We start from the raw sequence: 19,488 nt of genomic DNA on the forward strand, positions 1-19,488 counted from the left end.
GAAATAATTTCCCAATACTCAATCCTAAGAAATAAGAAGAAAACTAAAATTAGTTTTAGTGGATCTTGATGAAAAGTTCTCAAATAATATTCAATTGTGTCTTTGTTCAAAATGGTACTATTTAAAACAGAAACCATTGCAAATGATACTTAATGTCTACCATTGATTAAAGGCAGAATGTAGATCACCACTCTTTCTGCTCTCTTTCACTGCCTTTGAGGGCAGTGCTGAGACAGGAGGAAAATACATGAACTAGGAGGTAGCAGAATGGAGTGCCCTGGAAGCACTTGATGAACACTTTGATGCCCATTTCACTGCTGTCTTGCCTGGACAACTGCATCTGCCATTTTGTCATGGTTCACAGATCTGAAAGTTACGAAGTTGAACCTAACATAAATTGTTCTGTAGAATTCAACGATAAACTAAGCTTAAACAATCGTATTTGCCTATTTCTTTTCAATTTTTAAAGTAGCCTATCACATTTCTGCTATATTTAAATTGACATTGCATCTTAATATCTCAATAGTAACCGGTTGAGAATTATTTAACCCTTTGCCTGCTGCTTCTCTTCCATACAAAGAGAATTCTTTAAAATATTTCGAATTCTCTTGTATATACAAAGTGTGGATCATAAAATAGTTGCTGTTTAGGGTCGCAGTGGGGTGATGGGTGCCCACCCCCAGCTGTCCTTGTTTGCTCCACCCACATACAATGGGAACCAAAGAGCATTATGAACGTTTAGGATGGCTCTGAATGTACAAGTGAACTGCTAAAGCTAAAGTAAAAACGAAATCATCAACAACCACCAGAAAATAATGTTTAATTAAACTAACCGACACCATTGTGAGAAACCATAAAACACAGCAAACCTTTGTGGCAGTGATGAGACTTCAACGTACGTGACCATCATGTCACAGGGCAACAGCAGAGAAACGGGCAGGGAATGTCTGGGCTTTCTACACCTTCTGCAGGTAAAGAGCCCTGTTCTCTGCCCAGAGTCCTTTGCAAAAACTGACATCCTAAGACTATCACAGATGCTTTCCTCATTCTCTGAATTTGCTTCACATGAGTAACGTTCACATTCTGTGTTTAAAGAGTGACGATTATGAATGAAATTTTGTGATGTCAGGCTGAGTCCTTGGGTCTGGAGAATCCAGTGCCACATGTATGCCTCCCCATGGTCGGTGGAGGAAGCCAGGCAAATGGGGCTCCAGTCCTTACTCTGCCCTGCTGTTTTCTGTGCGTGAGGCCTGGGACAGTTTCTTTATCCTTATGTCTCAGTTTAGTCTTATCAAAAGGAGAATAGTATGTGCTTCTCAGGGTGTTCTGAGGGTTTGCTACATGAATACGCTTGAAGTACGTAGGACACTCAGTGCCTGGGATGCAGGAAAGGCCAGACAAACATTAGCTGTTGTGGCTGTTGTCGTTTTACATCAGTTGTCAAAAAGAGTAGCTGGTCAGGAGAGGGAGGCAGCAGTGAGCTATGATCATGCCACTGCACTCCAGCCTGGGTGACAAAGCAAGATTTTTTCTTTTTTAAAATAAAAAAATGCTGAATGTGGGAGAGACAGGAACATCTGTCAACTCAGCAGGTGTTAGGGGCTGTCTGCTGTTCCGGGGAATGAAGCCTGGAGCTGGCACATGCAGCAGAGCTGAGAGGGAGGATGGAGGCAGCCTGGCCAGGCTGTGCACAGACCTCAGGTGATTCCCCTTGAGGCTAAGCCATGCGCCTCTACAATTTTCCCAGACACCCCAGCTCCCTTACAACAAAAACCTTTTCCCCGCCTTCACAACAACAGAACATTCGAAGGAGCTGACCCTTCCACTGTCTCTAAGAGGATAATTAGGATGGCCTCATCACTTAGCCACACACACTGCTGCTTGCCACAGGCAGGACTCCTGGAGTTTTTGTTCGAGTCTTGAACCTTGCTCCTTCTCTGCACTGAGACTAGCACTTGGGTCATGAGATGGCTTATGGAGGTAGGGCTGATGGAAAATGCAAATGTGCACAGAGATCTGCTTTTGTGCAATAGCCTTGCGAGATGCTTCACAGCTGAATTCCATTGGTGCTCCCCACAGTGTATTTTAAGGTTAAAAGCAGATGGGGACTGATGGTGTCAAGTGAGTTTTTAAGAGATTATGATCAGACTTTAGCTGGTGGAGCTACTGGAATTTTTCTATTGAAAAAATTAAAAAATCAGTCCTTAGGAGATTTGATGATTCATTCATATGTGGAAGTAGGTATTGAAGAGCAGGGACATTTTATTAGCAGGTGTTCTCAGAAATTGAGGCAAATAGAAGTAGCGACCAGGCACAGTGGCTCAGGTCTATTATCCCAGCACTTTGGGAGGCCGAGTCAAGCGGATCACCTGAGATCAGGAGTTTGAGACCAGCCTGGCCAACATAGTGAGACCCCATCTGTACTAAAAATACAAAAAATTAGCAGGGCATGGTGGCGGGTGCCTGTAAAGTCCCAGCTACTCGGGAGGCTGAGGCAGGAGAAAGACCTGAACCCAGGAGATGGAGGTTGCACTGAGCCAAGATCATAACACTGTACTCTAGCCTTGGGCGACAGAGTGAGACTGGGTCTCAAAAAAAAGTGGTTTATGTGCCTTGCGTTAGCAAAATGCTTATTATAGTTTAGGGACCCAAAACACAGGATGGGAAAATGTGGTAGCGCAGGAACATGGTGATGAGGGCAGGCTCTCTGTAACAGTGCTGTAAGTTTTGTTTCATAAATTACAGATACAAAGAAAACCTCCCCATGCCCAGTAAAGTTTGACTTGGAAGATTCAAAATAATATCTCAGACTGGTTAAAGGCCAAAGACTTTTAATTTTTAGAATAATGTATTTTTAACCTTTTAATACAAGAAAAAACTCAGAGCAAGTGGAAAGTAGCTATTTAATTATATTTCCTAAACCATGCCAGTTTGAGGAAATGTCTCATTTGCGTGTGTATTTGTATACTGCATTGTTATTTATACCAACAAATTTATTTTGCTATTCACTTGATGAGAAATGCATTTAGATGGAACGTGGGCTTTAGTTTCAGTTTTAAAAAATGCAACAAAAGTATTCCCATACCCATTAATCTGCGACCTAGTTGGATTCAAAAGGAAATTTCATAAGAGTAGAAGTATTCTTAAGACTGAGCCTGGACTCTGGGCCAAACATAGCCAGCCTCCATGGACAGACTGTGTTTTTCTTCCTCTTAAAAGATGGTCTCAGAATAGGACGATTTCTATTATAGAAGCAGTGGCAATTGAAATTGCATTTCTAAATATAACCTGTTCAAGGCAGTGACTTTAAAAATTCACATCTGAAACCATATCACTTTAATCCTTCCTTTTTACACTCGAGGCAGTTCATGAATTGCAAAAGACATTTTTCCCAATTCATTTTCATTGTGTTTTCTCCCCTGAATCTTATAAATTTGTGCATTGATTTAGGAGATGTAAATTTTTTGTTGGCTTTTGCCCTGGAAAGTTGATGTTGTATCTTTTCCTTAATTTTTCTATCCATTCAAGAAGAATAAAAAATAATTCTACTTTGCCTCATAACAATAGGTATAGGGATAAGATCAGGTCTGCTAAATATTTGGTACCCCTCACAGGGAAATGCTTTGTACATAGTATAAATAAGACATTTTTTAAGCTGAATGACTGCACTGTGCTACACTGAGACATTTTATGTAATCTCTGCAGGTATAACTTTGTACTCATATGGTCTTGCTTTCTAAGATACTAGGAAATTAAAGCCCACAAATTATAATTCTATTTCTTATTAATAGTGGCACCCAAGTGTAGAGCAAACAGTGGTTTAAATTAGTTTTGCACTTGAAATGAACAAGATGAATGGAAGTTTCACTGTTGGGGAAAGCATTGAATTAGATCTAGATTTTCTCTCAGGATGGTAATTAAATTTTCAGGTAAATCTTGTTGAGATTGATAGGCATAACTTTTTTTTGATAGTCTTATTCTGGTTTGGCAGAATAAGAATCAGACTTTTTTCTTTTCTTTTGTTCCTGTTTGTGTGTGTGTGTGTGTGTGTGTGTGTGTGTATGAATTGTGGTGGTTGGGGGAAAATGTGTTATATGGTATAAGTTATAAGATATAGTGTAAATTACTAATTATGAGGCTTTTGTCATTTAATCAAAATAAAAGGTACCATTCAGAAATTGTGTTTGTTTTCTAGGGACACAACCAAATCATAACATATAGCAGACCAATCTATTTTTGTGTGCTGTGTGGCCTTATTTTGCTTCTTGATACAGGGGCCAAAGCCAGGCACCCTCCCAGTTACATTGTGTATGGCCTGAAGCTCTTCTCTCCAGTGTTTCTCCAATCAGCTAGGGACTACCTAATAGGTGAGTTAATTACGGGCTTGTGGGGAAGAATATGGTGGGTGGGGGTATGTCTTGCCCTTGTCTTCTGAATTTCTAAGCTTCCTTACTTTCATTATTGAGTGAAGAGATGTGTATTTTCCTCTTGGCTCGCGTATCTACTGAAGACTGTCTGGGAGCCCAAGCTTCAAGGCATCCAACTGTGGAATTATTTTTAAAGGATTTTGATATTTATGAGCAAGAAGTTGTAGCAATATAATGTTCGTTATAATAATGCCCATTGTAATAATGCCAATCTGGGCTGGGCACGGTGGCTCACGCCTATAATCCCAGCACTTTGGGAGGCTGAGGCGGGTGGATCACCTGAGGTCAGGATTTCAAGACCAGCCTGGCCAACATGGTGAAACCCCGTCTCTACTAAAAAGATACAAAAAAATTAGCAGGACATGGTGGCGCATGCTGGTAATCACAGCTACTCAGGAGGCTGAGGTGGGAGAATCGCTTGAACCTGGGAGGCGGAGGTTGCGGTGAGCCGAGATCACGCCATTGCACTCCAACCTGGGCAACAAGTGAAACTGTTTCTCAAAAATAAACAAACAAATAAAAAAAAATGCCCATCTGCAGAATAGTTGTTATGGTTCCTGCTGGGGATGGTTTTGCCATCGGGGTAGCAGCATGAGTGGGCATGGTTCTCAGTCCAGGCGGAGACCTGGATACTCAGATCACCCAGTCTTCCACCAATCCCTTTGCTTGACTTAAGGTTGAAGCAGTATTTGATATAAAATGCTCTGTTTAAACGAGTCACCTGCATGGTTTTGAGTCCTGACTCTGGAGCCAAACTGCTGATGGTTTGAATTCCAGCTTTGCCACTCTACTAAGTATATGACTTTGAGCAAAACTTAACTGTGATATAAAGGCAAAAATATTAGCCACCTCAGAAATTACTGAAAGTTTTCAATGAGTTGGTATACTTTGACATAGAGAGCAGTGCTGGGCACCAAGCATCAGCTGTTGTTGTCCCTATTATGCAAAGTGGTTGCTCTGGTATTGACCTGACTGCATATGCTCTGAGAATTCTTGCAGAGACATCCAGCGGTTTGCACACCTGCCAGTTTGTTATTGTCTGTGATCACATTGACCAGCTGAGTTGATAAAGGGTAGCTTCTACCAACATCACTAGCTGGATCTCTCGCTTGCCAGCTAGAAATCTTACTCAAGAGACTGTCAAAGCCTCTGGTCCCACCTCATCTTTTCCCAACCTCCGTGACAGCCCTCCCGAATCTCTCTAGTGGAACTAGGGAGATGCCCAGGTATGGTGTAAGCTTTGTTTGTGCTCCTTATAGGTGAAAACCCTGGTAGGCACTCCACCCTCCGGCTTCCTGTTCCTCTTCCTGCTGCATTGGTACTGAACTCTTCACTCTTTACTCCCCACATGCCCAACCCACCACAAGCCCCCCTTTCTATGCATCCTCAACACATCTTTTCCTATTACATCATGTGAGAAGCAGAGTAGCTTCTTCTTTTTTTTCTTTTTTTTTTTTTTTCTTTTTTTTTTGAGGCAGTGTCTCACTTTGTCTCCCAAGCTGGAGTACAGTGACACAATCTTGGCTTACGGCAACCTCCACCTCCTGGATTCAAGCGATTCTCCAGCCTCAGCCTCCCAAGTAGCTGGAATTACAGGCATGTGCCGCCACACCTGGCTAATTTTTGTATTTTTAGAAGAGATGGGGTTTCCCCATGTTGGCCAGGCTGGTCTTGAACTCCTGACCTCAAGTGATCTACCCACCTCAGCCTCCCAAAGTGCTGGGATTACAGGCGTGAGCCATTGTGCCCAGCCAGAGTAGCTTCTTAATGCCAAAGGGTTACGCACCATGCTTCGGAGAACCTCTGAGTTCAATTAGTAAACACAAACATGTTGGGAAAAAAATAACAGATCCATAATTTGATCTCCCAGTCAGTGCCCTCCTGCCCAAGAATATTTGCTTCTATCCTTCCTGATTTTTTTAGTTTACTTTTTTTTTCAGTCCTATTGGTTGGAGCAAACACATACACAAGAAAGGCCTTCTGTCATTCTTATTATTTTATAACTTAGCACGCCCATATTCCTCACTAAGTCGGCTGCAATGAAGAAATCACAGTTTGAGTAGACAGAGATGCTCACTCATGATCGCACACTTTGCAGGGCCATCCTTTCCTGCCATCTTCTTTTTGCAAACAGCAGTGTTGGAGTCCACAGCTCAAGGGCACACGAGGACCTGGAGATTAGAGAAGGAGAAAGCATAAAATAATTTTGGAAGATGTCCAAGAAACAGTTGTCTATGTCAAAATGCTGCCTTTTCTCTCTCTGCACTCCACACTCCATCTTGGGCACCCCCAACCACCTTTTCCTGGGATCTTGAATGTGGGTTAGTGTTGATAGAGTGCCACCTCTTACAGGTCACAGGGATCTGTGGCTTGAGCTGGAGACGTAACTACTGTGACCCCTTCTCACCTCCTTATCACACATTGTGTGGTCCCTTCTCATCTCTGTCTCACACAGTGTGTTCCTTCTATTCGGAAGCTGTTTTGCGGCCTCCCCTGTCCTTCATTATGCTGGCTTATAACACCTTATTTCCGTAAGTTTGACCCCATTGTCTGTCCTCTCACTACCCACACTTTCATAGTCCTTAGTCCATTTTCTAGCAATCTGCTCGCATTGTTAATACTGAAATAATGCCTGTCTCTCTCACTAGCTTATTTGCTCAGAAAAGGCAAGGCAGAGACCCTGCCTACTTTCTTACCACTGAATCCTTAGCAGTGTCTGGCGTTTAGAGGCACTAAATAAACATCTGTTGAAAGGATGAACTAATGAATATAAAAGTCTGTGTTTTTGTTTTGTTTTGTTTTTGTTTTTTTGAGAGGGGGTCCATCTCTATTGCCCAGTAGAGTGCAGTGGCCCGATCTAGGCTCACTGCAACCTCTGCCTCCTGGGTTCAAGCGATTCTCCTGCTTCAGCCTCCCAAGTAGCTGGGATTACAGGCGCGTGCCATCATACCTAGCTAATTTTTGTATTTTTAGTAGAGATGGGGTTTTGCCATGTTGGCCAGGCTAGTTCCGAACTCCTGACCTCAGGTGATCCACCCGCCTCGGCCTCTCAAAGTGCTGGGATTACAGACGTGAGCCACCATGCCTGGCCGAAAGTCTGCTTTAAGTACTAAGGAGATTAATGTACAATAACTTTCGGAATACTTCCCATTCATAAGTCAGAGAAGGCTACAGTCCGTTTGGACCGTTTAACTCAGCACTTAGAATAAGTAGGGACTTAATAAGTGCCTTTGCCAATAATTCTGTAGAAAGAAGTTTGGGGGCACGAAAAGCATGATGTGTCTTCCATTTACAAATTGTTTTTATGTACATTGGTCTCTCCCCCATTCCTGGTTTTTAAAATTTTTGTTTACTACTGTAAAAAAGTCAACTTTGGAATAAGTGTAGTTGTCTTGGTGTGGTAAACTTACAATGGCATTGGAATGTGAGATGTTATTAAAGCTCAAAAAGTAAGACCTTAATGTCTTAAATAATTGGTAAAAGTCTAAGCTTTTACTTTTAGCAATAACCCTTGTTCTAGAATATCCTACTAGGTATGCGTATTCTTATTTTATTTTAGTTTTTATATCAATTTCATTAGGGATTGGAGAGGGAACATTCTTATCTTTTTCACTGGAATTCCCTTTCCCTCATTAAAGCTTCTCCCTAATACATATTTTTGTTTGCTTGTCAACAGTGACAAGTAAAAATGGCGATAAAAAATCCAGCAAGCTGATTAAATATCTTCTGGGGTAAAGATAAATAGAAAAATAGAACAATAGCAATCCCTATGGAATGAATGTGTTAAACATACAAATTTGCACTGAGCAGGAAAAGGTTGCGAAACAAATTTACAACAAATGGGAGAGAAAGGAAAGAGGTAGAGGCTTACACTATTTTTCTGACTTTATGAGGGAACACAAGGGCAACTGAAAGTCATTTCTTCTTTGTGGACCTTATTCTCTCTACTCCCTCCACTAGCAAGGGATGTAAGCAGTCTAAAGCTGCTGCCACTGCTATATGGAGGAACTAGAAAGGAGAGAAGAAAAACATTAGGAGAAAACAAAAGGTTATTAGGAGGAAAAAGAAGTGTACAGATCTAGGAAGTGTAATGCTTCCTAGAGCCGCTATAACAAAGTACTCCCCTCTGGGTGGCTTGGAACAACAGAAGTTAATTGTCTTGCAGTTCTAGAAGCCAGAAGTCCAAACTCAAGGTGATGTCCAGGCCATGCTCCCTCTGAAAGCGCTAAAGAAGGACCTGTTCCGGGCCTCTCTCCTTGGCTTGTAGATGGCATTCTTCTCCTGTGTGTTCATATGGTCTCCCCTGTATGCGTGTGTGCCTCTATGTCCAAATTTCTCCTTTTCATAAGGACACCAGTCATATTGAATTAGGGCCCAGGTGGACCCTAAGGGCCTCAGCTTAACTCAATAATCTGCAAAGACCCTATTTCCAAACAAGGTCACATTTAGAGTTACTGGGAGTTAGAACTTCCACACCTTTTATGGGAACATAATTCAGCCCATAATGAGGAGCGTTTAAGAAAAAGGACAAGGCAGAAGGAAGAATTACGTCCATGTGACATCGTTTCCCATGGATTTATCATGCTTCTCATGCTGTGTTGGGTGCAAGTGGTCCTCCTCTGGCCGGTGCTAGGGAGCTTGGAGTGTTTCCTAGAGCAGTGTCTTGTTGGTGATGTTTCGGTTACCCACTGCCACTCCTGGTTTCTGCAATTAAACCATCACCCTGTCAGACCGGGAGGAGGGGCAGAGGAGAGGGCCAGACAAGGAGCAAGGCCAGTCCAGTATCAGCAGCTCATTTTGCCTCCTTGTGCAGAAGAAATCAAATGCCTGAGCCAGTGGTATGAGAGGAGTCAGGTGGACATGGGGCAGGTGGGAAGGATGGAGAAACTCCTTGTCATGTATAATGCGAGGAGAGAAGCATCTCAGAGAAGAAGGAAACGTCAGATGATTGAAGGAGGAGAAATTCAGGTGAATTAAGGAGGTAGAAGCACAGAATAATATTCCTACGTAATTTCTTTTTCTTTTATGATCCCTCATATATGTTCAGAATATTACTCTGTGCACTTTTCCTTTCATTATAAGAAAAAATGTTCTTTATTTTTATTCCCAGGAATAAGGTGAAAGTTATTCATCCGCAGTCATTTCCTGTGTTCAGTCAGAGACTGGTGACCTCTGGCTGGAATTTACATTACTTTCCATTTGGGAAGCTTCGGCAAAAGCCTCTGAGTGAGACTGGCTTTGAAATTATCCTATGGGTGAGAAAGCCAAAAGGTCTCTGATTCTTAGTACCATATTTCAAAAGGAGCAGTAACAAAACTAGAGTGTGCCTGGAGGAATGTGTAGCCACATGGCCTATATGGGGTCTGGAAACTGGGTAATGGAACTGGGAATGTCCAACCCAGGGAAGAAACACTTGAGTGCTAGAGGTACCCACAATAGCTTCAGATCCTTAAAATGCTGCCAGGTTGAAGGGGAGGGATTTTATTCTCTTTTGTAGCCGTAACAACTAGTTCCAGCAGATAGCAGGTGGATTACAGCTCAGTACAGAGAAGCCAGTGAAACGGTTTGGGTTAGAGCTGCCCCACAGTAGAGTAGGTGTTGCTTAGTGAAATGAGTTCTCTGGCGTGGAAAAACTTCAGGCAAGATGAAAGGTCCATCAGTTGTAGCCCGGGTCCAAGCACTGGATGGGTTCTTTATCAAATGGCCACTGCTCTGTGTTTTTTATTTTTGTTTTTCTCAGACCTGAGAGTTTTATGTTACATTTTTGGTCCTTACGTTTATAAACCCCTGACAACAATAATGCATCTTCAATAATGGAGATTGTAACTTTGGAGATGAGTGGAAGTTTTAGAACCAGTTACTGGATTGTACTCACCTTTTCCTAAACACCCAGACGTCCCATTTCTATGTCTTGTTTAAAGGCTCATTTCTTGACCTCAGTCCGTATGAGGTCAATTAGTTAATACACAGATAGAGCATATTGAAGACACACAATATATACATTCACATTGACTTCAGAGGCTTTAGTTTTATCTCTGTGCCATTTTAATTCTGCCTGCTTGCCCCTCAGACCTGCAAATATGGTAATTCATATCACTCACATTTGATAAAAATGTGATAAATCAAATCACATTTGATAAAAAGTAGCTTAAGCTACTATATTTTTATTTATGAATTTTGCTTAAAAAGAAATGGAACTGTGCCAGAAGTTTCTGCCTTGACTATAATTATTAAGGAAAATAAAAAGTTAGAAAGAAGAGAGAGAAAATTATAGACCCACTCAGTGTGCTAACAGAAAATGTTTGTTCACAGGGAAAATTATGAACAGCCACAAAGACTTTAATTTTTCACTTCTGGGGAAAAAAAAGAACAAAATAATTTCAGCAATTTCAAGTGTCATTTTCCTAAAGTCCTGGTAACATAACAAGCATTTGGCTGCTTTTTCCTTCACGTTCAGTGCAACCTGACAGATGAGACACATGGACTCCCTCTTCCTCCCATTCCACCTCCACGACATTTATTTTAAAGACTAGAGCTTTCCTCCTCCAGTATGTTTTGGAGAGGATCTAGTGCATGGGCCTCTCTGTTGACTGCTGTTCTTCCTGTATTGTTTCATTAAGTTCCAATTCTACACCCACAGCCAGAGCATCTCCGGGGATGACTTTCTGGTATTTCTTACCATTTTATCTTCCTCATGCCATTTTTCACTGTCTCCTAATTCTTCTCACTTCTTTGGGTTTTGTTGCATTGGCTAATGTATTTCTTATACAGAATACCTCTTTATCCTTGATTTACCAAATAGCTCCCAATATTTGGCTTTGTCTTTGATGTGATTCTACACCTAGACTGTTCTCTGTAGTTCTTCATTCTCAGAGTAGTCTTTGTCACCCAGGCATACAGCATTTTGAAAGGTAAATAAGAGATCTCATTGGACCTTCCCTCTGCCCCGATCTGGAATTGGCAGATATAGCATAGCACAAAATTGTCATTGCTGGGTTTTGACCCCAAAGTAAAGAGAAGCTCTTCTCAGTTTGTTTGAAATTTTATGGAATTTTGTGGATTAAAATTTCTATGTTCATGACTATATGTTCTGTAATCAAATTTCTGTTTATTTCTTGTATCTCTGTATGGAAACTGCAAAAGAAATTATGTCTTATATAGTTATGTCTAGCATATCAGTATTTGTGCCTTTTTGTCTGCATTGATTGAAAAATAAACTGCTTTCAGGTGCTCTACTTTTTTACAATGTAGTTGAAATCTTGCCACAAAAATTATCACAACAAAATCACCACCTGTATCAAAACATAGCACCAACACCAACCACAGCCCCTACTGTCATAGATAGCCATGTTCATGACATAAAATTTTTCTTTCACAAAGAGTTGGAACAGTTCCTCAGTACTTTGTTCTATAGTGAATTTTAACCAACTTTTTTTTTTTTTTTAAATATACTTTAAGTTCTGGGATACATGTGCAAACCATCTTTTTTTTTTTTTTTTTTTTAAATATACTTTAAGTTCTGGGATACATGTGCAAACCATGCAGGTTCGTTACATACCAACTTTTAAAAAGAGAACTTCAACATCTTTTGTGGGAACAGAATTCAACCCGAAACAAGGAGCATTTCAGAAAAAGGACAAGAGAGAAGCAAGAACTAAGTCCATGCAATATTATTTACCATCTTATGGCCAAAGGTGCTATTGTGCCCGTTTTAAATAACGCAATAACATTAAGCAACTATTTTAATCAAATATTCAGAGAATGGGTTGTGCAAATGCTCTCATCCTTACAACGCCACTATGGGAAGTTAACATTTCCCATTTTTCAGAAATAGCTGAAACAGCCTCACTTACCATCCTCCTCCCATTGTTCACCGTGGTTTGTGCATATTTTAGGACATAGTTCCAACGTCTAGACATATTGGATTTCAAATCAAATTTCCTTAGTTTTATTAAGGTTTACCAGTACCTAACTTCATTGACATACAACCCAATGATCAGGGACAGAAAGGAAGACAGATGTCTTATGGCACTGCTAATGGGAGTTTCTATGTTTCTCTGAAACCCAGCTTCAGTAGAATTAAGCAAGAGGCAACGGTAGGAAAGTTGCTGTAAAATGCAGCTCTACTGTAGTTTTCCTCCTCTAACAAAATAGTTCTCTGAAACATTGAATTATAACCTACACACGTTTTCTCCAGTTCTGCAATTGCATCATTCTGATGGGAGGTAGCATAAGCTCCCTCTCCTCAGCCAAGAGCACCTTCGTCTACCATGTGATCCATCTACCCTAGAATCCATGTCACATTATCACCCAGTGCTGAGTCAGGTAGTTCCCACTTGACAGCCTTGAGCTCTGACTTAACTCTGAGTTTCCAGTTGGTATTTAGGATGTAACAGACTCCGAGTTACTCAAGTGCTTGAGGGTACAGAAGCGCAAAGCAAGGACACTCCTTGGCCCCAATTTTTGCTCTCCTCTCGCATGCAGGAAGAGATTTCCGTAATTACTATCCTGTGATTTTTTTTGTCTGAGAAGCACAGTCTTGCTCTGTTGCCCAGGCTGGAGGACAGTGGCATGATCTCGGCTCACTGCAACCTCAGCCTCCTGGGTTCAAGTGATTCTCCTGTCTCAGTCTCCCGAGTAGCTGGGATTACAGGCACATGCCACCACGCCCGGCTAAATTTTGTATTTGTTTTTTCAGTAGAGATGGGGTTTCGCCATGTTGGCCAGGCTGGTCTCAAACTCCTGACCTCAGGTGATCTGCCCACCTCAGCCTCCCAAAGTGCTGGGATTGCTGGTGTGAGCCACCACGCCTGGCCTGTCCTGTGTTTTTTTATGTTCCTGTAGTTTTCCTAGTTTCCTTTCTCTTCCCCTCATCTGCCCCATGTCCAAGTCTACTCTTTCAAACTGAAGATGACTGTACTCTCACTCACCACCCCTGAAGTCTTTGTTCAGTCCTGGGCTGCGTGCATTCCTTTCATCAGAACGTCTTTCTCAGGATCTTTCCTCCAGGTGAGAGGAGTCTGACATTGGTCTGTGGAGGTTGCAGTGAGCCGAGATCGTGCCACTGCACTCCAGCTTGGGTGACAGAGGGCGACTCCATTTCAAAAAAATGATTTCCTCCAGTATTCCTGGGTGGGATGGTTTGGAAGGGGAGAGAGACAGCACTGCAGCAGGAGCTTTGGCAACACAGTTCCCACAAGCTTATCGTCAATTTTGTTTGTTCATTTTCAGTATTTTTATATTGCTTCCCTGCTATTTCCCTCCTTGGACTCTTCCCGCAAATCAACACTTTCTGCATTTATCTTTTGGAGCAAATTGACATGCTGTTTTTTGGTGGTTCTGGTAAGTCGTTTACATTCTATTCTTCCTGTAAAGGAATCTAGAGTTCAGATAAGGACTAAATAGCCTTAGGCAGGAGATGAGAGGCTAGATAGTTAGGTTTTCTTTGTCCAGAGCATTTAAATGACTTCAGTTTGGATCAGTCTGGGTGATGATAGGTCTGTCCAGATTTCCCGTAGCCAAATTGGAAGAGGTCCACTTAGCTTGTTTGAGCATAAGCACAGAGACAAGGAAGGGTAGAATTCTCTATGATTTGGAATAGGTTTGAGGCCCTTCAAACTATTCCCTAAAAAAACACTCCATGTGTGTGAATGTGTGTGAGCATGTGTGAGTGGATATAAAAGTGTATGTGTGTGTGTATGTGTGTATTGGAGCACATACATGCTCAAGTCTGGGAATGCATCAATGTGAGCCTGTGGGTTGACGTTGTGCTGTGTATTGTGTGTGTACCCACAGAGACAGGTGACCTGTGTCCCTAAACCATCACTGTGACCTTTTAAATGTCATACTTTAGATTCAGGCCAAGGTGGGTATAATCTCACGACATGACATAAATTGCTTAACTTTTCAGCCTACTCATCTATTCTCTAAATGGAAATAAACACAGTGACCTCATAGGGTTGCTATAAAGAGTAAATGAAATCATGTGCATAATGCAATCACTGTTACCACCCCCATAACACATACACGTACACACACACACACACACACACACACACACACACACACACACACACGCACTACGTGGGGACACTTGCTTGTTCCCTTTCCCGTCTCCTCTCTCCTCCTGCCTTCTCCCTCCCTCCTTCTTCTTACCATTTATTCTATTGAAATTGCTATCCAGGACCTTTTCCTTGACCAGCAGCTTTCAACTGTAAGCCATGAGGTCTCCCTACCTTCATTCTGACACATTCACATAGTCTTTTAAGAACATTGTAAAGCATTCTTTCTGAATACTTTCCTCTTGAATTTTTAGTTAAATGGTAGTCTCTTTCGTGCACCTATGAGTCACCCAGTGCCTTCTGATGGATCCCATAGATGTATTCTTTACCCCTTCAGCAACATCTTATATGTGAATGTGCAACCATCTCTTCGCTGTTTTACATTTGTTGATTTTAAGAATGGCCAGTCAAGAAAAGAACTGTTGATGTTTGTGTTCCAGCTGTGTCTGGGATAACTTCAGCTGTTTACAGCGTGGCCCGGAGCTTCTTGGCTGCCGCCCTGCTCCACGCGGTCTGCTTCAGTGCAGTGAAGGTAGGTGTGAGGACCATGGGCCCTCATCCTTCTCCTCGACTCATTGAATTAACTTATTTTTTTAAACAAATAAATGTTTTCTCCAAAATTACAAGAGAAATAGGATCTGTGCAAATCAGGGAGTGACTGTGTGGCTGAGCGAGGCCTCGGTAGTTAGCAGATGGGTCAGGATGCCTAGTTTGCCCTAATATGAAAGGCCCCCCCACCTCCTGGCCTGGCCTCCCCTCTGCAGACGTCTCTCTGCCAGGATTGGTTAGTGGCATTGGGAGGGGCTGCTGCTAAACATGGTGGTCAATGGAACCCATGTGTCTGCCTTCACTTCCTGAAATACCGCTCAAAAGACAATAAAGGGATACAACTGCTTAAAGCTATATGGACAAGAGGACAGAAGAGGATATGACAGCCACAAAATGTTAGAATCTAGAAAACAGACAGACTATAGACTTACCCAGAAGGGGAAAATGCAAACCTAGCCTGGCTGCAAGGGAAGCCTAAGATGATGAGAAAGCAAGATAAACACTAACTTCAGGAAGATGCAAAGTTGCGTCAGGCAAGAAACGTATCTATTGTAGGTACCTAGCTCGGCTGTGAACCATATTTATGTAGTAATCTGAGTAATCATCATGTTATATCACTAATGGAAGAATGGGGGAGGTGAAGTGTGATGGAGGAGCTCCCAATCCTGTCTTCCATATTAGAAAGTCAGCAAATAACATCTAAATGGAAAAAAACAAATCAAGAAATAGCACAACAAGTATTTTATTTGAAAATATGGAGGTATATATGGAGAAGAAACAGCAGAACCATTGCCTTCAGGAAGCAGGAATTAGGGCAGGGGTTTGCGTAGGCCGGGACCACTACTGTTTGTTTTCAGTGTTGTAGAGCTGTGGAGTGGCCATTAAGTCTAAAAATAATAGCGTACATAATGTCCTCAGGGGCATCTTCAATCAGTAACAAATAAATTAATATTATACATATTTCTGGACTTATGGTTTAATAGTTTAAACCACAGGTACTCCTTTATAAAACAAAAATTAAATGTAAAGGAGTAAATAAAAATAATCGATGTTCCAAAGTGTTTTTAATCTAAATCACATGACATTTCTTAACTCACATTTTTAAAAGATTAAAGCTTATTAAACTGATCAGTGTCAGTGGCAGAAAGATAATTGTTTATTTCCCTTTGTGAAAGAACGAATTCAACATTTTTCTCTTTCAACATTGTACAGTAATCAATGGAGTAATTATTTATCTTGCTCCTTCTATTCCTACCATATAGGTATTTTCTTTCAGAAAAAAGGGGAAGGGCCTGGGAGGAAGGTTTCTCTATCTAATATACAAAGGTAATTTATGTGCTTGTAGTGGCCCTGTTTGTTACCACATTTATCCTATCATGTAGACCAACAATTAGTGTTTCTGGTATTCTTTCTTTTGACTTATGTTCCTTTATTCAATCATAGGATCCCAGGTATACTTCATTTAGGAAGAGTACTTGGATGGGTATTTTCTGAGTCCTTGTGCTTCTGAGAACATCTTTCCACTGTCTTTTGGTGAAATGGCTGCCTGTACAACTCTAGGGTCACAAGTGTTTTTCTGCAGGCACCTTAGTATATTGCTCTGTTGTCTTCTAGAATTATTTGTTTGCTTGTTCATTAATTTTTAAAAGTCAGGTTTAAAACTCAGCTTTTAAAACTGTCCAGTTTGGTTAGTTTTAATAAATAAATAAATAAAGAATCCTACAATCAAGTTATGAGACCATTTTCACCAACTCAAAAAATTTTCTCGAATTCCTTGTAGTCAGTCTCTTCCCCTACCTCCAACCTCTGGCCACCATTCATCAGATATTCTGTCTTTGAAGCTTCTTTGGAATCAAATCTGTCAGGGCATGGTATATATACAATAAAATCCACTAATTTCAAGTGTACAGTTAGATGTATTTTGACAACTGTGTATAGACAAGTTACCACCGTCACAATCATGATACAAACCATTCCCCCATCCAGAAATATTTTTTCGTGTTCACTTGCAGTCAATCCCCTCCCCACACAATGCTTTTATTTATCCGGAGTGAATACCTGAGTGAGCTTGCTAGATCACATGGTAAGTTTTTATTTAACTTTATAAGAAATCGCCAAACTGTTGTCCAGTTTCTGTACCATTTTTCATTTCCCTACCCTCACATAATCTTTGATTTCCAAGTGTTCCAGGTTCTTGCTAAGACTTAGTACTGTCAGTTTTTTTTTAAATCCATTCTCGTGTGAACCAGTATCTAATGGTAGTTATAATTTGCATTTCTCTAATAATGAATAGTGTTGAACATCTTTTTGTATGTTTGACATTTGTATAACTTCATTGATGAAAAATTTGCTCGTCTTTTGTCCATTTAAAAATTATATGTATGTCATATTATTGAGACATAAAAGTTCTTTACATAATCTAGATACAAGTCCTTTATCAGATATATGCTGCACACATTTTTTTTTTCAGGCTGTGGCTTGTCTTCTCATTTTTTTAACAGCATATTTTGAAAAGCAGAAATTTTTAGTTACAATGAAGTCCAATTTATCTAATATTTATTTTATGGTTTATATTTTTGTATATCTTACCTAGAAAACATTTACCTAACACTAAGTCATAAATACTTTTGTACTAGAAATTTTATAGTTGTAGCTCTTATATTTAGATTTGAAATCTCTTTTGAGATGATTTTTGTGTATGATATGAAGTGAAGGTTGAGATTTACTAGTACCATTTGTTGAAAAGACTAACCTTTCTCCATTGAATTACCATGGAAACTTTGGGACCAAAAATTAATCATTTCGCTGTTCTGTATGCCTTTTTTTATGTTAGTATTACACAGTTTTGATTACTGTAGCTATATAATACGCTTTGAAATCAGATGGTGTGTCTCCCAACTTTATTCTTCTTTTTCAAAATTGTTTTTGCTATTAAAGGTCATATTTCTTTAAAAGTAAGTTTTAGACTATGTTTGCCAATTCCTACCAAAATTTGCAAACATTTTCATTGGGGTTATGATGGATTTGTAGATCAATTTGGGGAGAACTGACATCTTAACAGTAACTTTTTGATCCATGGACATAGTATATTGTTTCATATACCACAATCTTTGTCTTTGTTACTTCCTCTCAGGTCAGGAATATTTGGTATCTTTCAACCTACAACTATTGCACCTTTTTGTGCATTATATGTTATTTTAAATGGCATTGTGTTTTATAATTTAAATTTTCAATTTTTAAGTAATACTAAATACAATTTATTTTGTAATATTTCAGCTTATATCTTGCAAGCTTGCTTAGCAGACATATTAATTCTGGTAGCTTTTTAGTAATTTCTTTGAGATTGTCTACTATAGATTGTCATGTCTGTCAATAAACACAGTTTTGTTTTCCTTTACAGCCTGTATGCCTTTCATTTCTTTGTCTTGCTTTATTGTGGTGGCTAGGACCTCCACAGCAATGTCGACTAAAAGTGCTGAAATCAGACATCTTTGCCTTGCTCCCAAGTTTAGGGGAAACGTCTTTCACCATTAAGTATGAAGTTAGCTATGGAAATTTTCCAGATGCCCTTTATTGGGCTGAGTCATTTCCCTTAGATTTCCAATTTGCTGAGAGTCGTCATCATAAATGATGTCAAATTTTGTCACTGTTTTTTTCTTCTGTTGAGAAGACAATATTGATTTTTTTTAAAGTGATTGATAGGAAGGATTACATAAATTGACTGTTCAGTGTAGAACCAACATTCCATTTAAAGGATGGGACCCATTTGGTTATGCCATATCGTCTTTTAAATCTGTTGCTCAAGTTTATTTACCAATATTTTGTTGAGAAATTTGATGTCTATGAAGTTTCTAGTTCTCTAATTTTTCTTTTTTTCTTTTTTTTTTTTTTTTTTGAGATAGAATCTCACTCTGTCACCCAGGCTGGAGTGCAGTGGGGTGATCTTGGCTCACTGCAAGCTCTGCCTCCTGGGTGCATGCCATTCTCCTGCCTCAGCCTTCCGAGTAGCTGGGATTACAGGCACCCCACCACCACAGCTGGCTAATTTTTTGTATTTTTTATTAGAGATGGGGTGTCACCATGTTAGCCAGGATGATTTCAATCTCCTGACCTCGTGATCCGCCTGCCTTGGTCTCCCAAAGTGCTGGGATTACAGGCATGAGCCACTGGCCCTGGCCTAATTTTTCTTTTCTTGTAATGCTTTGTCTTGTTTTGATATTATGTAATGGCTTGATAAAATGAATTGGAAAGTGTTTCCTTTTATATTCTAAAAGAGCTCATATAAAATAGCTCATGTTCTTACTGAACTTTTTTATATAGTAATATTTGCTTTTGTTGATCTCTTAGATGGAATATGTGTTCTTTTATACTCTCATTAAGCAGTCAGTTATCTCATAAAGATATTTAAAAATCTTTAAAATTATGTTTCATTTACATTATTTTAAAAAATA

General features: G+C 40.2%; 1 protein-coding gene across 2 annotated transcripts in view; it reads left to right on the forward strand.

Moving 5' to 3' along the window:
• Positions 1-19,488, forward strand: part of PCNX2 (pecanex 2) — a 309,389-nt gene that overhangs the window by 83,727 nt on the left and 206,174 nt on the right. For both annotated transcript variants that reach the window (XM_028849636.2, XM_028849638.2), the window contains exons 13-15: positions 4,196-4,367; positions 13,659-13,769; positions 14,929-15,020. In XM_028849636.2, the coding sequence (XP_028705469.2) occupies positions 4,196-4,367; positions 13,659-13,769; positions 14,929-15,020 (375 nt within the window). The remainder of the gene's footprint in view (positions 1-4,195; positions 4,368-13,658; positions 13,770-14,928; positions 15,021-19,488) is intronic.

Source organism: Macaca mulatta, chromosome 1, assembly GCF_049350105.2.
Source record: "Macaca mulatta isolate MMU2019108-1 chromosome 1, T2T-MMU8v2.0, whole genome shotgun sequence".
In the NCBI taxonomy this organism is placed as follows: domain Eukaryota; kingdom Metazoa; phylum Chordata; class Mammalia; order Primates; family Cercopithecidae; genus Macaca; species Macaca mulatta.